This window comes from Lepisosteus platostomus, chromosome 6, assembly GCF_059453375.1.
Source record: "Lepisosteus platostomus isolate fLepPlt1 chromosome 6, fLepPlt1.hap1, whole genome shotgun sequence".
NCBI classification, from domain to species: Eukaryota; Metazoa; Chordata; class Actinopteri; order Semionotiformes; family Lepisosteidae; genus Lepisosteus; species Lepisosteus platostomus.
In genome coordinates, this window is record NC_142616.1 from 19,165,113 (window position 1) to 19,189,024 (window position 23,912).

General features: G+C 39.2%; 1 protein-coding gene and 1 long non-coding RNA gene across 13 annotated transcripts in view; one reads left to right on the top strand and one right to left on the bottom strand.

Moving 5' to 3' along the window:
- The window catches only part of dlg5a (discs, large homolog 5a (Drosophila)), a 59,726-nt gene extending 57,358 nt beyond the window's left edge, over nucleotides 1–2,368 (bottom strand). For 8 of the 10 annotated variants that reach the window (XM_088634573.1, XM_088634572.1, XM_088634571.1 and 5 more), the window contains exon 1: nucleotides 1,632–2,368. In XM_088634573.1, the coding sequence (XP_088490699.1) occupies nucleotides 1,632–1,932 (301 nt within the window). In that variant the 5' untranslated portion in view covers nucleotides 1,933–2,368. The remainder of the gene's footprint in view (nucleotides 1–1,631) is intronic. The other 2 variants (XM_088634577.1, XM_088634575.1) reach the window with 1 other exon arrangement.
- Nucleotides 2,369–15,331: 12,963 nt separating this feature from the next.
- On the top strand, nucleotides 15,332–23,911 carry LOC148661207 (uncharacterized). Of its 3 annotated transcripts, none has more exons than XR_015939473.1 (8): nucleotides 15,332–15,579; nucleotides 16,700–17,861; nucleotides 18,049–18,094; nucleotides 18,316–18,408; nucleotides 19,462–19,586; nucleotides 19,671–19,841; nucleotides 20,106–20,291; nucleotides 23,115–23,911. It is a non-coding gene; the product is annotated as an uncharacterized LOC148661207 (long non-coding RNA). The 3 variants fall into 3 exon arrangements; XR_015939472.1 differs by lacking the exon at nucleotides 15,332–15,579 and adding an exon at nucleotides 15,872–16,187; XR_015939474.1 differs by lacking the exon at nucleotides 15,332–15,579 and adding an exon at nucleotides 15,872–16,008.
- Nucleotide 23,912: the final 1 nt, after the last annotated feature.

Genomic DNA, 23,912 nt, shown 5'->3' on the forward strand with positions numbered 1-23,912 from the left:
ATGTTTGAAAGGTTAACATTTCTCTGACACTTACAGCTCTTAAATAAGAATAAGATATGTGTGCTGTACTATGAAAAAAGAACATCTTAGTGGAACTTAACTTGAAGCATGAAAAAAACTATCATGTTTACACTTTGAAACCCAAAGGAATTGGCTGGTGAACTGCAGTTTCGTAACTCATAGACCACCCTCAAACAAAACATTGCAATTAAGTCCACGGCATAGATTTTAATTATTGCTATAAGTACAAAACAAACGTACTGCCAGGGTAAAAACTGGCAAGGCTCAGTACAGTATATCTTAACATCATTTATTCTAAAGATCAAATCTGTTTTATAATTTACTCCATAATTACATAACTAAACAAAAAGGATAAGACACTATTGTATTCATTTATACCGAATTCCATAACCTCCAAAAAACACTGTATACTAAGGTCTGATTAAATGTAAAAGACGCTACATCACACCATGCCATAAAAACCATGATGACATGGAAAAGGATGACAAATTTTAAAGCGAAGATTACTTTTCCTCACTTTCACTTGTACTGACTGCACATTCATAAGGAATATGAACGTCTTCTGAACAAGGTGACCGAAGAAATCGTAAGGATCTTTTCAGGGCTACAGGGCTTTGGATGTGAATATTTATATGAACAATCCAATAGGAGGACAGAGGAAAGCTTGTGAAATAGTGTCACTCCAAACCAGCTGACGTTGTTTTCGTTCTGGAAATTTATTAGCTCCCAGGAAAACGTACATGGATTCTTACTTCATGTTAGTAACAGTATTACAAACATTTGGGAATCAAGGACAGAGAAAATACGACGCTATCTTTTCTGTATTATCCTGAAGCTGAACCTCGAAAATGCTGTTTATTATCGTTGTTCACAAATAGAAAATGTCAGTCACAATTTTATCGAAATGAATCGGACAATGAGATTTTTTTTATGCAGCTGTTCCATAAACTGCAGAGAACTTCTGTTAAAGCAAACCCAGTCATATGGTCTAAGCACCGAGAAAACGCAGGTTTGTTTCCAGAGAAAGCGGTGTCCTTGGTCACGTGTGCACGATTCTCCTTCCATAATATACGATTAATTTGAAGGCAGCATTTCTCTTAAATTGAATGTTTACTATTCCTCCACCGCTTTCTAATTTGTATATTGTTTAATATCATACAGCACGTCACCGCAGCGGAAAGATCCCAAAAATCTCTGCACAAAAGTATTTTTAACAACCACGTCTTACATCAAACTTCTATAGCATGCTTGGCACAGAGCTGGTGAGCATTATACGTTTGCCATTACGACTCATTCAGAAAAATGATGGGAGAAAACACATCCCAGCAATCTATAGTTTGGGCAACGAAATCATCCAGCAAAACAATTATAAAAACGAGAAGATAATTCAAACCACACCACCCACCGTGTTTAAAATGTTCACGTATGGCAATTTAATGTTTTGGCCCCCAAAAAATAATTGCAACGAAACATTTTTAGCTGACCCCTTAAGCTAACGACTGCGTGACTAGCAGTTTTGTGCGCATTTATAGCTTTGAGAAACGGATCTTTCGCACGGTGAGGAGGGCAGCCCACTTCTCTCTCTTCTGATAGAAAAAGACGACCCTTACCCGAAGAATGGTCCAGAGGTCCTCCGCCGTTTATGAAGAGTGCGGAACACAGGTGAGGGTGTGTCTTTTCCAGAGCTACACACAGGTCTGGGAAATGGTCCCTTTCCTTATTCATCAGCATCTTCAGCAGAAGGTCCACCTTCTCCGAGCTCGAAGAACAGTTATTGTCCAGTTCGTACTTCTCCAGCTGGCTGAGGGTACCAGCCTTGCCCAGCAACTCCACGAGACTGTCTGCATCTGTAATGGACTCCAATAAGTTCTGGTGGCATTGATCTAACAACTCTTTGTGCTTAGGTTCCATTTCTGTTTGCTTCGTCCGGTAAGGTTTACCTCGGCTAAATTCCTCAAAACCGCCAAAACGATAGCGCAGGAACTTCTTCTTGGTGGTCAGTTTTAGGAAATCGGCACCGCAGCCATGCTAATGAATGGCTGAGTTGAGCAGCTTTTCATCACAAATTGAAAGAGACACAAGTAGCCATATTTGTTGCCTAAGGCTGTTGACTGCACTAAGAAACAGCAGTACATGTTTTTACCCTGCTCCTAAAACTCCTACATTTTTCCCGTTTTCCTAACGTCGTTCATCGTAAACAGCTGCAGCCGCCTTCGCCCTTTTCGGTCGGTCTTTTTGCCTTAATTCGCCGACGGAACCGATACAAAGTCACGCAACTCTCTAAGAGCTCCCCAGCAAAACTGCAAGCTCCGCCATGTCTCGGCAGCCCAGCAGCTGCTGCCCGCTGTCAATCACGTCTCCCTACACTAGCCATGTAAGGTAAAGTAAGGCGGAGCTTCCGACTGACACACCTGGCCATCACGGGGCGTGGAACTCCAGCACTGAGACCACAATCCCAAATTTAAATCCCGGGGGAGCTGTAGGGAGACGCAGAAAACTGGAGACATTTTTTCTTGGCTAAATTACAGTGCTGTTGTACTTGAATACCTAGAGGAAGTTGTATAAAAGGGAAAATGAAGTGGGGGGAAAACTGTGACTGATATTATGTTACTGGGTTTTGATTTTAAATGAATTAGGGTGCTTGATACAGTAGTTGTTATGTTGTTCTTCATACACTGGAGGTACATATCTGCACATGCATATGTACAGTATATAAAAGCCACATAAATCTATGTGTGGGTTACATATACACATGTAAACAAAAGGTTTAAGACACTAATGCATTCATTTGGACTTCAGGGTATGAATAGTGTATCTGAAGTCCACAAATTCCACAAAATCACTGTGACATGTACAAATGTCTGATTACATGTAAAAGACTGTGCATGATGTGCCCTCTCTGACATGACAAGGGATGTTAAAATTTCCTCGCTTTCACTTGTTCCGACAGCACATTTATGATGAATATGAACACATTCACATGTACCAAAGCCATATGTGAAATGTTTCGGCACATCTGGTGTTGCTGTGTTATACCAATAAAGGTTTTTTGGACATTTTGACACTGTGGTACAAATGTACTGGACTAAACTAAAGCAGATTTTAAGGCGTTAACGATGGCTTTCTTTTTTATTATGTTATTAATAACAACCTCAGCGTCCACCCTGTCCCCTTTCTGCCGTGATACACATACGTGATCCGACTTCAGCTTTTAACAGGTGATCGCATATTTGCATTGTGGGCCCACAAAGGGGAAAACACGGCCATATACATGCTCCAAAAGTATTCCAATTTGTTCACAGTAGACTTTCCAGTTCAGTGAATTTCTTTTAAAAAACAACATTGACAGAACAGATAATATTTCCTTGCCTTATTTAGAACTTTTCATCCCACAAAAAATCCCATGTGGACACAGTTTATCCCCCCACTGCAGTGCAGCTTCACCTGGGTGCCAGAGCAGCCATTCTGCAGCAGCAGCCCCACTGCACAGCAGGTCAGGGGGAGTGAGAAGACCTTTAGTGAGGCCAGACTGGACAGAGACCAGAGTGGGATTTAACTAGGAGACCAGGGTAACACCCCTTCGCTTTCAAACAGTGCCTGGCATCTTTAATGACCATGTAGTCAGGTGCTCACTTTAACATCTTCAGGATGGCAAAATGTACAAAGTCACCATATTAGAACACTGGTTTGGAAATTGTTTTGCTAGTGAAGACCAGTCCACCAAGACTATTATAATAACTTGTGGCCACCACTTGTCATGAACGTTTGTGGGTAGGGTGATGCATACCAGGTGCTTTTGCTTTTTTTAAGAGTGTTTATAAAAGTTTTTATGTGCCTTTAAATTCTGCAAATGTTAAACAGCAATTAGTGGTCTGCTGTACCTTCCAGGTAGTTGATGCCAAAATTGCAATCAAGACAGACAATCATGAATTATTTAACTCTAGTTAGTTAGTTGTGTAAACTGTTTGTTATTTGTAAGAAAGCTGTATCATAAAGCTTTTTAGCACAATATTCTTTTTTTTTCTAATTGTAAATGCTGACTGCATCAAACAGAGCAATTCAAAACAGAAATTCCTCAACATAATGCATTTAAATGTTGGCTGATTCTAGTGTAGAAACATTTGCATTACTTTTCATTGCTTAATTGAATTGATGAAGTAAATTCTCTCTCCTTCCCCTGATGTGCTGTGCAGGGCGTCTGTTTGTGCAAAAAGGAGTCACACAGGTGGGGCAACACATCAGGGCTGTGCCAGAAAGATGTTTCAGGTTGTAAATTGTGAGAATATCTGACAAAATGATATTTGGATACTTCAATTTGTACAGCAGAGTTAAACTGAACATATATTACTGTGATACTAATTTATCTTTCATATAATATATTACATTGAAGATTTTCAATCAATTCACTGGCTGGTAAGCTATGATATTCTAAAGCATTTATTTTGGGATATACTTGCTTTAGCTATAGTATCTGTGAATGAAATGAGCTATCAAAATGTTTATTTATACACATTGCTAACCAGTTTGTGACCATAATTAAGAACCACTGAGAATCCCTGGCACCTCTTTATAACTAGAATTGTCCCGAGGCAAATCTTCACAATAAGCTCTCTTCTGCTCTATATAATTCTCTCATCAAAGCACGGAGCCTTCCTTTTCTGGTGGTTAGAGGGTACATCTGTCAAAGTGCTGCCTTTCTTCAGAAACTAAAATGAATTATAAATGTAGACACAGTGGAGATGAGGCATTTATCTCACTGTGCCAACAAAGCTATAATCCTCTCCAGTTTTTTAAACGGGTTTCAGCTTTTCATTTGTTCTCTGAAAATGGGACAGATTCATTTTGGTTTATAAGCCGTACAATTTAGGAACAATCATGAAAGTGCCCAGGAACTGTTACATAAACCATGACAGGGCAGGTATTTTTAGTGCTGCAAATTCTGAAAATACTGTTTGTCCCATACTGCCAATACTAATACTTGTATTCAACATGTGATAATATGTTTTTATTTATGTAAATGTTGCTCAGGCAAACCCAACTGTATAACTAGATATCAATCTGGGCACAGTACATTGTCCTAAAAAGAGTTTTTAAATCCAAAACTATCTTATCATTCCACAATCTAACCAATACACTATGTGTAGTACTGTACAGCATATAAAAACATGATGATTATATCTTTTGGTCTATTTGTAAGTTGTGCATATTATGTAATTTGAAAGTAACGCGTTATAATAGAAACCACAGAAGTACAATAACTACATTAATTGACCTGTTCTAATGATATATCTCATACAAAAACAGTCTTCATCCCTTTTCACTCAACATAGAAAAGATATAAATAGGACAGATAAATAATGCAGAAAAGGAAATGTATTATAGGCTGTAGGCTGGAAACGGAAATATGCAGCAATACTGGAGCTGTAGTGCTATTGTCTATGTACTGTATGTAAAAACATTACCTTAGTGGCACAATTTTGAACACCCTCAAGTAAATACACAAATATTTGCATACACCCTTAAAGATGTATGCAGATGTATGAACCTAAGAAAAAACTATGTTTACTTGTGTTTTTCAATCAAATTAGTGAGACGAATGTATAGAAAGAATAGACTGAAAAAGCCTGATTTACCTTTCAATTATTGGGAACATATTCTTTGTGATGAATGACTTCTTTGGACATCTTAAGTAATTAAGAGTTGCACACTACACTATTTGCAATATTATTTAAATATGTACTCAACACACCCATAATACTGTTAGTCCTTTATAAACACCTCACCCTCTGGATTTGTATGACATTTAAAGAGCCCTGCAGCATCATTGATTAATAATGTGCAAAAAGCAGCAGAAGGGAAGGAACTGACATTTTTGCAACCAGAAACTAATTACAATGTTTGTTAAATTAGGAACTAGCGTAATCTTTTGCACCCAAGAGGCAAGATGAAATAAATTTCCATTGAACATGATAGGGTTAATGTCAGTTACTAATTTAGATACAGATAATGCAGAAGAAGTGCTGTGGAGTGGATTCAAATAGATCTTTCAGTTTATTTCAATATTCTAAGAGTTTTCAAATAATTGGCAAACAGAGTATAGTATCAGTGTGTATGGGAAACATTAATTGGTACTTCAAAGTGTCAAAACTATGCTGTAAAGAAACAAAATGGAAAAAATGCTAAGGTCTGAATAATTTTGCAAGGCACTATATGCACAAAAGGCATGCTAGAAATGTATGTAGTTAACATATTTATTGTCTGTAAGGCAAATTGCTTCTTAATATTGATAACATAAAAGGTTAGTTTTTTTTATCTTGATGATGGTGATTCAACACATCATGGCATTGTTTTCGAATGAGCAATTCCAGTGGACTCTAGTATCCGGGAGAACACTCGCGATTTGGACAGTGATCCCCGAGTTCCATTCTGCGACTTTCCCAGAATATCAGCCTGGATTTCCTTTTCACAAAGCGCGTGTGTTTCCTACAACTAGCAAACAATGATTCCAGGCAAAAAGGCCCAATTTTAAAACAAAACGATATGTTCCCTGCAAATTTGTGAACTTGTAGAATGAATGCGACATTGTTGACAAAAGTACTACTGTAATCTGTTGATTTAAATGAATATCTATAGAAGTATAATTTGCTCTCTCCTCTTACTCCTGTTATTACCAAATTCCAGCTTTCCCACTCCAGCACTCAGTGTTATAAAAAACACCAATATTCTGGCCTGTGTTCAATCTAGAGTGAGAATTACAGAGAATTTCAAATAAACTCAGAATAGTTTCTGTCTTGCCACAGGACATCTTCAGCACAGATCAGATGAGAAAGCTCAAGCAATTACAGGAGTCCTGTCAGATTGTAGTATTTCATAATACCATGATCATATAATCCTTTGTCATTAAATTGTACCCGTGCTTTCAGGAAGGTTACAGGAGCTTATGGCTTTATCTTTTATATACAGATAGTAGCAGAGTTGGGTGGGATGCTCTACATAAGCAAACACTATCAAAGACAAAAGGGTCATCACAAATGTAAAGAAGCACAAGAGTTCAACCCAAGACTGCAATCTCAAATCCAAGACTACAGGACATAAGTAAGCCACCAGAACAGTGTCCCTAAAATAAAAAAAAACATCTTCATCTAAACACAAGAGAGCACAGCTATTGGTAAACAATCCTCCATTCCATATGTCAGACAAAGCCATAGTACTAGCTCAAGGCTAAATCCAGAAGGGCTTAATTAATAACAATTGTATAAGGGATAATTATAATTGTAATTGTATAAGGCATAATTAATTTCAATGATAGTACTGTACATGCCTGCACATGAAAGAGATTAGTATATCCCTGTGGGTGCATTTGTGAAAACAATCAAAAAGCAAACAGAAAGCATAACAAAACAAAAATTTAAATAATTTGCTCAAGCTTTACAAGCATTTAGTAAGATCTCTCTTAGAATATTGTGTTTGGTTTTGGTCACCACACCACATCACAAAACCCTCTTTAGAGGGAGTTAAAAGAAGAACAACAATTCCTAGTCTCAGTGGATTGTCATATACAGACAGGTTAGAGGAACTAAATCTCTTTAGTCTAGAAATGAGTATGAAATGATCCAAATGTATAAAATCCTATGAGATACAGTACAATTGGGGCCAGCTTGATGTATACCTTCACCTTTTGCTACTTTGAGAAGTGAAACATGTATACAAAGTCATAATTGTAAACTGTAAGGGAATTAATTTAGCACGGACAATAGGAAATGCATATTTACACAAAGTCTTCTGGAACAGGAATCACTGATTGAGACCTAAACTCCAAGCTCTTTCATCAAGTGCCAGCACAGACTTTAATATCTGTTTAGTGTCCAAACTACCAAATGAGCAAATCTGGCCTAATATTCTTTCATTAAGTAGTTGATATTCCTCAAAGGCAGATCCTACGCTGACAGGCTAAAATATTTTAATCTTTTTAGTTTTGAATTGAAGTGAATCCACCCAGCACTGGGCTGTGGGAGTGTGGAACAACTTGCCCAGCCATGTTGTTAAAGCTGACCACCAGCTTTTAAGAAGCATTTACCATGCTTCTTGGAAAAAAAAACATGGATGAGATTCTTGGTTCAATTAGCTGCTGGAGAAACTAAATGAGCCTGCTAACCCAAATGCCCCCCTCATCTGTCAGTATCTGTAACTGTTCTTATGGTCACTGAAATTACTACTGCATACTAAATTTACTGTTTAAATCTTTTCAGCATCAGTTTACCATTAGCAATAAAATTTGTCACCATTGATAGCCATTCCAAAACATATTTTTTGCATTAAGGCAGTTTTCATCTCATTTTTTGGTTTTATTTTTTCACTCATGCTTCCCTCAGAACTGTTTTGATTCCTAGGTTAAACATGCAATCTTCTTTAGATTCTTTCCAAAATCTAAACACAGCAGCACGCATATCAGTCTGCTTGCTGCAGTGTTCTCTGGGGTATTAGGAGACCGCAGACCTGGTTGCTCTTTATTAGTACACTCTAAAGCTATTTTTAGTACCCTGGTCTCCCAGCCTGCTGTTGTGTTGCTGCTCCACTGTGTGGCAATTAGACATTTAACTGAAAGCAAAACCGTTGCTTAACTCTGTAATAATGTCAAACCTGACAGGTACAGGTGGAAAAAGTGAACATCTTCAATAACAGAAGTAAAAGGAAAGAGAAAATGTTCCTGCTATAGACTCTCGAAGAAGACAGATTAAAGTTGTTTTTGTTTTTTTTGTCAGTGAAGTCAAATTCTTTCTATGTGTATACACAATGCAGGGAACATGTGGTTTTGTTTTAAAAAATGTTTTAAAAAATCCACTTTTCACATATTGATTTTATTTAGCACACACCACTGTCAGGGTCAGGTTAAAGTATTTATTTTATTTACAAATGTATTAGTTGTATGTTTGGAAACTTTAAATTCTTGGTGTTAGCATGAGTAGCCTAGTAAACTGTGAGAGCTTTTAGCATTAAAATGGGACATTTTCAGCAGAACTGTGCACACATTGACAGTGAGTCTTTAGCCGTGATGCAGCAAAGGACTTCCAGTTTGTACAGACACTTAGTGCACCCATAATTTCCAATGCTCACAGTGGATTATGAATATATTTTACCAACAATTGTAAACATTTCTACCTCATTTTTTGTATTTTCTTCCAATTCATCTGTTCATTGCTCTCAGTTCTCTTTCAGGTGATAAAAATAGTACCTTGAATCTATACCGCACTGTTCATCCCAGAGGATCCCATAGCACTTAACACAAAGGAGGGGACCCAGTTTACCCACCTTTAAAGCACTGCCCTTACTGGATGCCACACAGCAGCCATTCTGTACCAGGAGCTTCACTGCATAGCAGGACCAAGTGGAGAAGTGGAGAAGTATTCCTTCAGAATATATCATGGGATCTTTAATGATCGAGACTTCAGGACCTTGGTATAACGCTGTTTCTGAGGAATAGCGCTTCCTACAGCACAGTGTCTCCAGTCAATATAATAGTTAAATAAATACTGCTAGAGGGAAAAGAGCACCACCTACTGGTCCACAAACACCACTTACAGCCGTAACCCTTGGATTTTCCATTGAGGTATCCCATCGCAGTACTGACCAGTTCTGACCTTGCTTAGCTACTCTGATTTGATGAGGCCAGTCAGGAAGGTGGTTACACTGCTGACCGAAGGCAGTATTTCATATTCTCCACCTGTGGGGAAGCCCGTAAGAGTGTGAGACTATAAAAACATAACGAGTGACTTCTACACGGATATGAGCACTACAGAAAAGACAAAGTAAGTATAGGAGTCCTTTTCCAGGCTTCCACAGCCCAGTGCAGTGCCCAGATCGCCACAGCTACAGTAGTTCTAAACCCAGCAGTACAAGAAGGAGGACTGATGTCCCACGGACATATCTTGTTATGTGGTGAGAGATGATGGGAGAGTCAAATTGGAATAAGGGGAGCCAGACAGTAGAGTCGAAGAAAAAGGTAAATGTTTCTACAAGAAAAAAAAAGACATAAAACTTCGTATTTCAGCAATGTCACCCAATCTGCCTCATTTAGATTTCCCATTACAAGCACACTGTCATATTCATTCAAGGTGTTTTTTCATGTTGCCACAAGTCAGGTGCACAAAAAAAAAGTGTTAAAGAGTTTCCATGGATTAATGTTCAACAATGATTTAGTTCTCATCTGAACACAGAAGAACACAAAATGTTGCATAATGACTTTGAAATAGAGAGAAAATGAAAACCATTTTGAGCTCCCTGTATGGCACTTTAGCAAATCCGGGTGCTTTCAGCAGGATTATCAATTCATGCTGTAATATTTTGGAAAGAGATTTTTGCAGTCTATAAAAAATAGGGCTTTAAACCTCAGATGAACAGACTGCAGTATCAGGATTATAATCTGCAGTTGACAGGTGGGTCAAAGTATTGGTTTAATCTAGACGTTTGACTCACAGTGTATTCTGCAGCAGGGATTATCAGATTATCCTCTGTGACTGACCTGGAGAGTCCCAAGAATTAAAGGGAAACCTGTGTCCCAAACCACCGCTCACAACCAGTGATCTGCCCAGATAGCATCAGTTGGGAAGTTAATTTCTGATCCCCCGTCATATTGCTTTTCAAATCTGTAATTTCAATTTTGTAAATCAGGCTCTCCCATGACCCCGTATTGAATAAAGTGGTTAGGAAATGGATGGTTGGACATCAAGTACTACAGAGTCAGGGTATTGAGCTCACAGCACTGGTGCTGTAGGCAAGCCTGTTATTGGAGACCACCTGGACAATCGGTAGCCTTTTACAAATTCATTGAACTCTCCCAGGGATCCCCTGAATAGAAATGGAAGAGACACACTCAGCTACAGTATATAATACACTACAGAATAATATATTTTCATATCACAGCCTTTGTGTTGAGGCAGCCCATATTGTTGGACAGTATCAAACACTGGGCAAGAGAACGCACGTGGATGACCCACTCGAATTGCTAAAATGTTTGTAAAAGCACATTCAATGTGTCAGCAAGTGGAACAGTAGAAGGCTCTTGTATAACCAACAAAACAGATACAATTAGAACAGTCTGCATAATCTTCTACAATTCAAGCTGTGATGGTATGAATGCTTCAGTAAAAAGGACATTCTTTTTATAAAACTAAATGAATAAGAAGTGGAAAATGAACAAGATTATGCTTTCCTCAGCACCTAGCTTTTCATCCAGAGTGATTTATCTCATTTTACTGGGAAACGTATACTGTAAGTATCCGAAAACTAAAGGTATCCGAATACCTTCCTGGTTACAATAGAAATGGACATACAATACGTTCTGGATTTTCTCTGTTTAGTCTCAGTCAGCTCAAATTAGGTTAATGTATTTTCCAAGAGAATACCACCATTTTTTTTCCATCATATTTAAAAGCAAACAATAACTATAAAGGGTCAGGTGCTTCCCTGTATATTGTACATTTCACTAAGCTAGCATTCTGTTTATACTGTTTTTATAAACATAAAGATTACCACATGATTAAAATTAAAGAGAGCTCATAATTCATCATTAGAAACCAGCAATGGGATTTCTAAAATCTGGTTCCTGTTGAAATAGGAGAATGCATTCCAGAGTAGGCCTACATACAGTATAATATTTGCTTTAAAATTTTGAAATAGAAATATATTTCGACTCTAGGAAGTAAGGAGGGAATGACGAATCCAAATAGTGTGAAAGGGATGGAGATTTAATATCTTCTCACTTCCAGCTGTTGAAATGATACTTAGATGATTTTGAAATGATTGAAACGAAACAGGCAGTTTCGAAGAGCCTTTCAGTAACCTCAATCCTCGCAGTTAAAGGCTTTTACTATTTTTTACTATTAATATTTAATATTATTATATGGGATTAGGTAGCCAAACATGAGGCAAGACTTTAACGCTGAATTTTGTCTGTGCCTTTTGAATGAATATACAGTAATTCATAGTTTAACCAACCCTGTAGTAGATGAAACGGTTAGAAAATGGATGGATGTATCTTAATCCAAACTGCCCTCTGCTGGCAATTAATCAGAAATGCACACTTAAGCAGCCATATCATTCAAAATATGATTAAAATACTGTGATGTACTTAAACAGAGAGTATCCTTTTCTTAATGTATCAAGTAGCTCAATGGCCCCCTCTTGTTTGAAATGGCTCTTGTATTCTTATGCTGTCATAATATTGTTTCCCTGAAATGTCTGCCCCCAAAAAAGAAAATGCCGCATCACTGTCCTAACGCTAAGAAAGGGTACAAAAAGCACCCAGCTAAACCCTACTCCTCCAGCCTTCCCCACCCTTTTCCCTTCTATGCTGGGACCTTCATTAGACCATTGCTGTTATCTTGCCAAATCAGCTGTGAGTGACAGGCAGAGTCCTGAAATGGGCTGATAACTGTGTTTCTTATCAGCGCCATGCTACGTGGACACGAGCAAAAACAAGGAATAGCATTGTCTGCTGTGTCTCTTGGGTCTATGAGGTAGAGTGGCCAGCAGAGCAACAACTCCGTATAACTTCAGCAGCTTGGTAGAGTTTAGGCTGTCTCTGCACTGGGCCCACTTGATACCCTAGGAAGAAATGGTGTGCCATGAAACAGTAGGTGGTACTGAAGGGTACTCATGGCCAGGGATCTGTTCAAAAGCACGGTAGATCCATTATGGGAAAATAGTTGCAGATTTAACCCTACACCTACCTCAGTTTGTGGCAGTGAATAGAAGGGTGTCGAATGGTATGGGCCTTGGAGATTGTGGGCTGTAAGGCAGGGCAGTAGGTCAGAGAGGGGGTGTGGAGAAAGACTGATAAGCAATCGAATGGGACCAGGTGGTGTTTTCCATCCCAGGAGGATCGGTGTGCTGAGGGCCCATTCTGCCACCGGAGCCAGGCCACAAGATCTTTTTGACTGTGGGGATCACAGAGGAAGGTCTCAAAAGGGAGGGTGTAAGGTGTGTTTAGGAGATACAGGAGAACCCAAGAGCAATACCTGTCACGGGTGTCGGAAAGGATGAACCATGGAATGGCAGGAGAGTGAAAATAGACCCTGTGCGTAGCGGCGAGACGGGGGTTAGCCCGGGCTCAGCTGTTCAGGAAATGCCGTATAGAAACCTATGCCCTCAGGGCAAGGACAGGAGTGACCTGGTGCTAGGCGGGTCTCAGGACATCCGAACCTCAATGCTGAGCGAGTAGCAGAGCAGAAGCAGGAAGTAAATAGGCTACACAACAAGACACACGGAACTAGGAACAGGAGAGAAGTAGAGCGCCCTCTAGGTGTACTGGTGTGACAATACCTGGTTCCCCATCTGGACGCCTCACTCGTGTCAGCCAAAGCTGTCAGTTGTCAGTGCACCACATTCTAAGAGATCACTTTATTAGCCATATATAATTTCTTGTATTAGGAATTTGTCTTTGCACATACCCTGACTTGCTCTCCATGAGACAGAGAGAGAAGCTTGGGGTCAGAGCGCAGGGTCAGCCATTTTATATGGTGCCTCTGGAGCAGCTGGGGTTAAGGGCCTTGCTCAAGGGGCCCAACAGAGTAGGATTCCTCTGCCGGCCGCAGGATACAAACTAGCAACCTTTCAGCCACAGGCGCAGATCCTTAGCCACAGAGCCACCGCACCGGCTAAGGCCACCCATACCAGGTGAGCTGGAGTCGAATGACCCGAAGCTCAATCTACTGAAGCAAGAAGGCCTACTCACACCTGGACAGGGCTGGCAACACTGTAAGGATCATGTTTTTCGACTTCTCCAGTGCCTTCAATACCATCCAGCCCTTACTTCTAAGGAGGAAGCTGGAGGAGATGCAAGTCGATGCCTCCATGACCTCGTGGATCACTGACTACCTGACGGGCAGACCACAGTCTGTGAGACTTCAGAACTGTGTGTCTGAACTGGTAGTGAGTAACACAGGGGCACCTCAAGGGACAGTTCTTTCTCCATTCCTCTTCACCCTCTATACTTCGGACTTTAAGTACAACTCAAAGTCATGCCACCTGCAAAAGTTCTCAGATGACTCTGCAATTGTGGGATGTATCAAGGGTGAGCAGGAGGAGGAGTACAGAGGACTGGTCAGCAGCTTTGTGGAGTGGTGTGGGGTGAACCACTTGGAACTGAATGTTACAAAGACAAAGGAACTGGTGGTAGATTTCAGGAGGAAAAAGGTCAAACCTACTCCTGTCTACATCCATGGGAGTGGCGTGGAGATGGTGGACTCGTACAAGTACCTGGGAGTGCACATCGACGATAGACTGGAATGGTCTAAGAACATCGAGGCCATCTATAAGAACGGACAGAGCCGACTTTACTTCTTGAGGAGGCTCAGGTCCTTCAATGTGTGTAGTAAGATGCTGCACATGTTTTATCAATCGGTGGAAGCGAGTGCCATTTTCTACGCAGTGGTGTGCTGGGGCTCTGGGATTAGAGCAGTAGATTCCAAAAGGCTGAACAAGCTCATCAGGAGAGCGAGCTCTGTCATTGGGTCTGACCTGGACCCCTTGGAGGTAGTGGCTGAGAGGAGAATGATGTCCAAACTAAAGGCCATCATGGACAACTTCTCCCATCCCCTCTATGACAGGCTTGCAGGAATGAAGAGCACGTTCAGCAATAGACTGATTCATCCACGGTGCGACAGGGAGCGCTACAGGAGGTCATTCTTGCCGTCTGCCATAAGACTGTACAACGCATCCACCGTGCGTCTTGGCAGAGGCAACAGCGACAGTGACCTGTTTCTGGACTAAACGCATATACACATCTACTGCTACATCTGTTCTCTTTCTTTTTCTTTTTCCCGTTTACAACCACTTTTGTGCAATATATGCCAGGGACCTGTGCAATACATTTATATTTATATTTATATCTATGGTTACATCTATATTTATATTCATACGTGTGATACGATTTTCTGTGTACTGTTCTGTTCTAGTTTCCTCTTGTGTGTCCGGACTGTGAGTAACTCTTGTATTGTATTGTATTGTATGTATTGTACTATTAGTATATAATTCGTTACACTGTGGCTGTGTTGTGTGTGTTAAGCTGCTGTTGCACTGCAATTTCCCTCACGGGATCAATAAAGTATCTATCTATCAAAGTACTGTAGCTCTGGGGTGCATTATGTACTATAGCTCTAAAAACCTTCTGTAAGAGGGACTTTGAGGTTCTGCAATGCTCATGTGAGCACACTGGAACTTTGCTTAGTACAGAAGTAACACACCCAGGGTAACAGCGGGGTCACAACAGAATCACCCAGCAGGGAAGCATTTCTCCTGATAAACCCAAGGTATTAACAGTACAACTTACAGTACAATTGTTGTTTGATTTTTGTTAATGTTATGCTTTGACGCACACTATTAATTTTTTATGATTGTCCGTACAACAGGTTCCAATGACAGGGAGTCTTGTGCTGATTAGTGACAGATGGTGGCGCCACAGATAAATAAAGCACAACATGTGAGGCGAGTGGCAGCCAAGTTACTCTTCATAGTTCCTTCCTATCACCATACACCAAGCTTCAGGATTTACTGCATTGGGTAAGGTCATTTGTGTTTCTATTTACAAAATATAAATAATATAATATTGCACCGAAGAGTTACAATATTATGAAATAATGAATTTTTGTTTTTTGTTAGTATTATTCTCATCACCGTTTTTATTATTTATATTAGGAATGGTATCTAACTAGCAGTTTTAAAAATGTGGAAGTCTAGATTACTTTTTGTGTAATATCTATCTTAATAATCACAGTTGCATATGGATATAGATACAATAAATGTTAGGGGGAGTTAAGGCATGTAACTTTCACTTTCGTTTCAGTACTCGGAATAAATTGGCTCTGAATTGGTTTTGAAAATGCCGCCAACCGAAAAGCTGTTTTCCTGCTTCTCAGGAGTACTTTAGAAACTAAATTTGGATTAAAGTATGAGAAGATAAAAATAGCTTTCTCGATATTCATTTTTAAGGTTAGATTTGAATGAACTTGAAGAATGGTCGCGTTTTCAGAATTAACAAATTGTGTAGGAACTGGGAAAGCAGTTTGACGGGTGATCTTGCGCAGCTCTGAGACGAGAAACGAAACTATTGAAGTTCAACGTCAGATTAATAGCGGCAGGATACGGATTCTCCATAACATACTCTTTACGTATGAGTTTATTAAAATATTTTATTTTCTCTTTAATGTGTTCGCGTAAGCGATGGGCATACCTGGAGACAGGGGGGAAATTGCCCAAAATTCTTAGCCGGGAAGCAGTCTGATGTTGGTTTTAATGGCATGCAGTTAAAAATGTTACATTTATCATAAGTAAAACGGATTTTTTTTATAGCAACAATTTGCATGCGTTAAAAAAAATCCTCCTGGTTTATCAAGAGATTTCCAGATTTCGAAGTTTTCTGAAGATGGAGACTTGGGTGACAAAAATAACATTTTATATGTGATATATGCAGGTTTCTAATGTTTTGCGGGGGCTGGGGAGGGGGGTCTGAGAGCTTTAATTTGAACTCTTCTTTTCTCTATCAGTCACATCTAATTGTTTTCGCTTTTAAATCTGGCGGTTCTTGTCAATATGTTTAATCATTGTATCTGTGTGCTATTAATATATCAATATTCATATGTTAATGTGTACCTTGTATCTGTCCCTTTTATTGAAACTTCAGGTGAAGTGCGATGGACGCTGCATCCCCCAAAGAGCATCATCTTAGCCCAAGGCCAGACTTGAATTGCGAGCATGAAAAGGGGCAAATACGAGATCTGAGTGTCCTTCCCATTAAGAGGAAAAGAACCGAGAGCAGTGACCAAGAGACTGATGTCCTTGCTTTTAAAAGTCCGTTTACAATTCCAAATGTGGAAAAAGATAAGAAAAAACAGGCAGTTCAGTTTGGAGTGAAAAGGAAACTTGATGTTAACGAGAGAAAAATAGGGATGAGGAGCCCAGAGAGTGGAGATACGACAGGTGATGGAGAGAGGGTTGAGAGAGAGGTTCCGAATTGTGACGTTAAAGGAGGAGATCCTGTCAGTCAGGGAAATCCTACTGCAAGTGGAGTTTCCAATAATTGTGGGGGAAACAACAGATCTCAGAATAAGGGCTATATAAGCATATTACAGGACAGCGATGGTGGAGACGGTGTTTCTGAAAACAGAGATTATTACTTTGGAATTAGCACTAATAAAGATAGCTGCAGACAAACCTTACGGGAAGATGAAATGTATCATGCAAAAGGCAAGTGCACACAAACCTTTTTTACAGCAGTCAGCCCGTCGAGCGGTTTAGATGCTGAGGGCACAGGTAGCTTCAGTGAAAACAGTAATGGCAGAATTGATGAAACTGAGGGAAGTTCTCAGGAAGATGACATTGGCCGTGTAAAAGTTCAGCGTAAAAACACTTCTATTATAACGGACAGCCAGTCGAGCAATGAGGGCACAGGTAGCTTCGGTGAAAACAGTAATGGCAGAATTGATGAAACTGAGGGAAGTTCTCAGGAAGATGACATTGGCCGTGTAAAAGTTCAGCGTAAAAAAACTTTTGTTATAACCGACAGCCAGTCGAGCACAGAGGGCACAGGTAGCTTCGGTGAAAACAGTAATGACAGAATTGATGAAACTGAGGGAAGTTCTCAGGAAGATGACATTGGCCGTGTAAAAGTTCAGCGTAAAAACACTTCTATTATAACGGACAGCCAGTCGAGCAATGAGGGCACAGGTAGCTTCGGTGAAAACAGTAATGGCAGAATTGATGAAACTGAGGGAAGGAAGGATTCTTATAACAGCAGCAGTGAAGATGGTTTTGGAAACTTTGGAGCTTTTACGGCTGAAGAACAGGTAAAATGAATATAAAATGGTGTGACTCTGTAATGAGCTGTTATTCAGGAGTTCTGACTACTCCCATCCTTACAGATTGCAGAATTCCTCTTATTATTACATAATAAAGCACATTTTATGCTTCAAGTCATCTTAGTATTTGTTAACACAAAATAAGATCAATGCACATTAATCTTTGATTTTACAGAGGGAAAAAATAAGAAGATTGTTTCAAAGGGAAGGGCTCATAACTGGTAAGAAATGTTCTTTATAAAACAGTTAATTGTTATACATAAGGCAAAGGATATAATCATGTATTCTTACAATATAGCAGCAAGAGAATACAGTAATGGAAGTTTCAGGAATGACAGCAATTATTAAAGTATAAAATATAAAGGTTTATCTGTAATACATAACATTATAATTCAGTTATTTCATATTAATAATAGTATTGTCCTTTATTTTTCTCTTTCAGTATCTGACACTGGCTTTGATGTTCATTTTGACAGAGTAATTAAAGCATTGATCACTAATGCTGTAAATGAAAACTTTCTTGAATCCTTATATGGTATGTATGCAGATTTCAGCAATATGATTAATCAAACAAATCCATTCCAGTTATTGAATCAATTTAGTCAAATGCAAACTATTTGGGGGGGATTATGCACTTAAACTTTTGTGATCAAGAAACAAATGTGAGTAGGAAAACAGGGGTGCTGCTTTCTCACAGTTCCATATTCCTGGGTTTCAATCCAGCCTCAGATGACAATCTGTATAGAGTCTAAATACTCTCTCTGTGTCCGTGTTGAGTTTGTACAGGCGCTCCAGTTTCCTTCTACCTCTCAAAGACATGCTGCCTAGGTTTGAGTGGCTGTTGTACATAGCTCCTTTCTCTGTGGCCCTGCTGTAGACTAGCACCCCCTCCTGGGTGAGAGCAGTCACATGTTGTCAGTCTCAGTTTGCACCCTGTGGGGGATAAGCTGCTTAACCTGGTGGCCATCGCCAGCATTAGTGGCTTGCTGACATTAGATAGATAAATAGAGCTAAGAACTCTTTTGCATCTAGTACAGAACTACATTTGTGTGCAAAAGGTTGGGCACCCCTGCTCAAAGTGCATGTTTCACTGAATCTCTAAGTAAAAAACCTTTGCAGGGTACAAACTTAAACATGACATATTTCTGCACATTTATTTAAAAAAAAAAAATCTATTTATTTGCTGAATTTAATAGATTGAAAATAATAAAACAGTGAATGTGGCATGTGTAAAAGTTTGGGCACCAGTCAGTACTTAGTAACACCTCCTTGGGCAGAAATCACAACTTCCAAACGTTGAGCTAAGAGTCTTTCTGTTTTGGGTTTAGAATTTTTTTCCAACTGCTCCTAGCAGAACACTTCTAGCTCAGAAATACTCTTAGGTCTTCTTGCACACACTGCATGTTTGAGATACTAGCTGAGAGGTAAATATCTCTATAAAAAAGGCTTGCAACAATTTTTACCTTTAAATAATCTGTAGAATCGTTTGTTCTTCAGTATCTCACCAGTAGGTGTCAGTTCAGAGGCTATCTTTGAAAACTTTTTTTCTCCTGATGAAAATAAGTCATAAATTCGGGATTTGTTACAGGAAAGAGCATGAGGAAAAGAACTGAAGAAGACATGAAACAATCATTGGATCAATTTGATCAAAAAACCATTGAGCCACGCCTTCAGGCTCTGACGTCTGCACGAAGCTGGCAAAGGAATTACCTGGTAAAGAGAAAATTGTCAACAACACAATACATCTATGTACATAATGAGCATCATAATACAAAGTTCTAACCTGTTTCTTTTCAGAATCGTCTTGAGAACTACCCCTGTATTGATATTGGCACATGTTCTGCTGTTAAACGAAAGTGCCAGGCTTGTTGTATGGATCGCATGTGCAAGTATTCCATTACTTTATCTGGTCCACCTTATGATAAGAAGATACTGAAGATGGAACAGTTCCTAAAAGATAACAAAAGGGTACTGTTTATATTCTATACATTGTGTTTGTGTTGAGACATTTCCAAAAAGAGGAAGATATTTCCAAATTTCTTTTTTAAAATGGAAAATTTGATAGGGTGTCTTATTATTGGCATCAATGGATAAATATATTTTTGTTGTATCTTAGGTTAAATGATTAGGTGAAATAATTGGAGTGATTCTCCCAAATCTCTTCCTCTACAGTATCTATGAAACCACAGTGTGGCCAGAACTCCAACCTCTGTCCATTTTTCTGTTTGAAAGGTTGTTTTGGTTGGTAGCTTGTGTGCAGAAAAAACAAGATTATATCACCAGCTGCGACACTTCAAATATAATTTATACCAAGAGTGCGTTTCTAAGGTGAAGAAGGAAGATTTTGATAAGAACAAACCTGATGAAGCAGTAAAACAGATTTTTTCGAAACTCCATGACTGTGACTGGATTGAACAGGTAAGATTACACAGTCTTGAAAATATCAGAGAGAGCAGGCTGAGCTGTACGATCACGGGTTCGAGACTGTGTGGTGTTAATAGCTGACAGTGACCAAGATCCCCAAAGCAGCTGCGCTCAGCTGGCTGAGCGATGCGGAGGGTGGGGTTGAATGAGTTGGCCTGGATTCTCTCCTCTTGGCACAGCACCCTCTGGTGTTATCGGTGAGGGACACACCTCTCCTCCAATCGGATCTGCTCCTTTGGTATGGAGCCCATTACATGTTAATAGTTGGGTAGGTCAAAAGTGGTCAGGTACAGCTCTGCTCAATCCTCCCTGCCTGGACTCAGTCAGAGTCACTCAATCTGAGAGCACAGTGGCAAACTTTACCCGTCTATTAGAACAACTAGCAATTCCAATGGTGGGGGGGCATAACAAACATATGGGAGATTCTACATAAATATATAGAATTAGAATGAACTAATAGATGACAGTACTAAATTATGAAACAGTTGGGATATTTGCTTTTCCAAGAAAACATTAGTGATGGTGATAGTTTTGTACAATTACTCGTGCATAATGTAAATAAAAACAAAAAGATCTTAATAAATGACCCAAAACAACCAAGAATAAAGCTAAACATTAAAAACTATACCAAAACGTCCGGTCTAAGTGAATTTTAAAAATGACTATCAACGGCTGCGTGTTTACCGAAGAGAAACTCACTGTCAGAAAACCCATCAGAAAATAATTAACTGCCTTAACTAACAATTACTGTTTCCATGCTATCTAAATTATTGTGAAAAAATGATTAAAGAGCTCATTATACAGTTGCAAGAAAAAGTTTGTGAACCCCTTTGAATTACCTGGATTTCTGCATTACTCATAAAAATGTGGTCTGATCTTCAACTAAGTCACAATAATAGACAAATACAAACTGCTTAAACTAATAACAAACCATTGTACTTCTTGTCAATATTGAACACATTTTAAACATTCACAGTCCAGACTGGAAAAAGTATGTGAACCCTTGTATTTTGTAACTGGTTGAACCTCCTTTAGCAGCAATAACCTCCACCAAACATTTCCTGTAGCTGCTGATGAGACTTGCACAACGGTTAGGAGGAATTTGAGACCGTTCCTGCTTACAAGACGGTTTCAGTTCATTGATATTTCTGGGATTCCTTGTGTGAACAGCTCTCTTCGGGTCATGCCACAGCATCTGCATTGCTGAAATCTGCATTCTGCCAAAGAGTTCAAATTCTGTCTCATCCATCCACAGAACATTGTCCCAGAAGCGTTGTGGAACATCCAGGGGTCTTTTGCCAACCTGAGACAGGCAGCAATGTTTTTTTGGGAGAGTGACGGTTTCCTCTGTGGTGTCCTTCCATCAACACCATTCTTGTTCAGTGTGTTTCTTATAGTGGACACATGAACAGAGACTTTGGCAAGTCCAAGAGATTCCTGTCCTTTGCTGTTGCCCAAGGGTTCTTTTTCACCTCCTTCAGCATTGCAGGCTGCGCTCTTGCCGTGACCTTTGCAGGACGCCCACTCCTAGGGAGAGTAGCAACTGTACTGCATTTCCCCCATTTGTAGAAGATTTGTCTCTGTGGATTGATGAACACCCAGGCCTTTAGAAATACTTTTGTAGCCTTTTCCACCTTTATGCATCTCTACAATTCTTTTTGATCAGGGCGTGGTTCACATGAACAGCTCTTTCTTGAGAAGAGCAGACTATCAGTAAACAACCTTTGTGTGCCTTTTTTATAGGGCAGGGCACCTCCAACCCACACCTTCAATCTCATCTCAGTGATTGGAACACCTGACTCCAATTAGCTTTTGGAGAAGTCATTGGCCTAGAGGTTCACATATAGTACTTTTTCCAGCCTGGACTGTGAATGTTTAAACGATGTGTTCAGTACTGACAAGAAGTAGTACCATTGTTTGTGTGCTATTAGTTTATGCAGATTGTGTTTGTCTATTATTGTGACTTACTTGAAGATCAAACCACATTTTTATGAGTAATTAATGCAGAAATTCAGGTAATTCCAAAGACTTCACAAATATTTTGTTGCAAATGTGTGAAAGGTGAGATTATAATCAAGCACCTTCACTAGAGGTTTTAGGAGGTATACTGGCTTTGAACAGTCGATGTTAAGTACTTGGGGTACTTGGGGAACTGGTCCAGTTTTGTAATAAATAGGCAAAGAGCAGAGAACAAGCTTGCAGTAGCGGCATCTCAAGCACAAGTTGCAGGTCTGTACTACGTTGAGAGGCATTATGTTTTAAAGTAAGCAAATGCATTGCTGGAGAAAAACACTGCTGTGGAAAATGTAAAAAATGTTGCATATGGGGGATTGAACCTTTTATATACTGAACTTTTATCTTGCTTTTCATAATTTTCATAATATGCAAATACATAATTGTTTTTTTATATCACGATGTTAGCATTTCAAAAATGTCCCAATCACTGTGGCTTCATGCATCCACACTAATATACAGTGAAATGCCACTCAACTCTTCATACAGGTGAAATATGCGGTAGTAAATCCACCAGGTGAACATGCATCTCTAGACTGGGGTGTATTAATATATGGTACATCTTTTTCTAATGCATTTTCATTTTAAAATGTGGTTAACGGTTTTCACGCACTAGGTATTATGCTTAAGGTTTTAAAGTTTGCATGCATTTCTCTGAAAATTTGTTTTCAGATTATGACTCCGAAGAATAAGGTTTCAGTTTAAATGGGCTTTTATTTTAAACAAAAAATACATTTTTTCTGTTACAACTTGTATTAGCAAAAAAAAAAAGCCTTCAGTAAAATAAATGTTTCTGTCTTTCAGCAAAAATGCATCATAAACAACCTGATAGAAGAAGCTGATGGTTTTCATCAAAAGGCAAAGGACATGATAGCCGGAATGAAATCGGAATGGGGAGGCTTCTATGGTTAATCTTAGGTTCTGCTGTCTGGGAAATATCATGCATTTAAGAATTGTATTGAAACAGTGATTTTAAAGTGCTTTTGTGTGTGCCATGATTTTAAAAAGCTATTTTACATTCAGCTTTTAAAAATGTTAATTTCTTAATCATTTTCATATAACTTTAAGGTTTTAATTACAACTCCTTGCTTATCTATAGCATATACAGTATATCCCACAGGGTCCACAAATGTACATACACTTCGTCACTCCTGAAGTGCAGCCTCACATGGGTGATGCACAGCATCTAAACTGCACAACACATCAGGTAGAGCAGTGAGGAACTGCTTCACAAGTTAAATTAAGAGGGAACTAGAAGGAGGCCAGTCTCTTCAAGCCCAGAGTGGAATTTAGCCAAGACTCCTGGGTACATACCCCTACACTTTCTGGAATGACCAAGTGTTCTAACATTTAGTATAACATTCTGGATTTCCTTTAAACTCTCCTCTCCCATTACTATGCTGCAGCTTTTAAATTGTACTTTTTCAAATTATTTGTATACTCTTTTCTCTTCTACATTTGCTCATAGTGTATATCTGAAATCTGATGTTTTTGTATTTTTACTATTTACAATAAGTGATTGTCAAAAATCAGAAGGATTTGGATTAAAGATTAAAAAAATTGTATGGCCAAAAAATAAAATTAATGAATGTTGTCTCACAG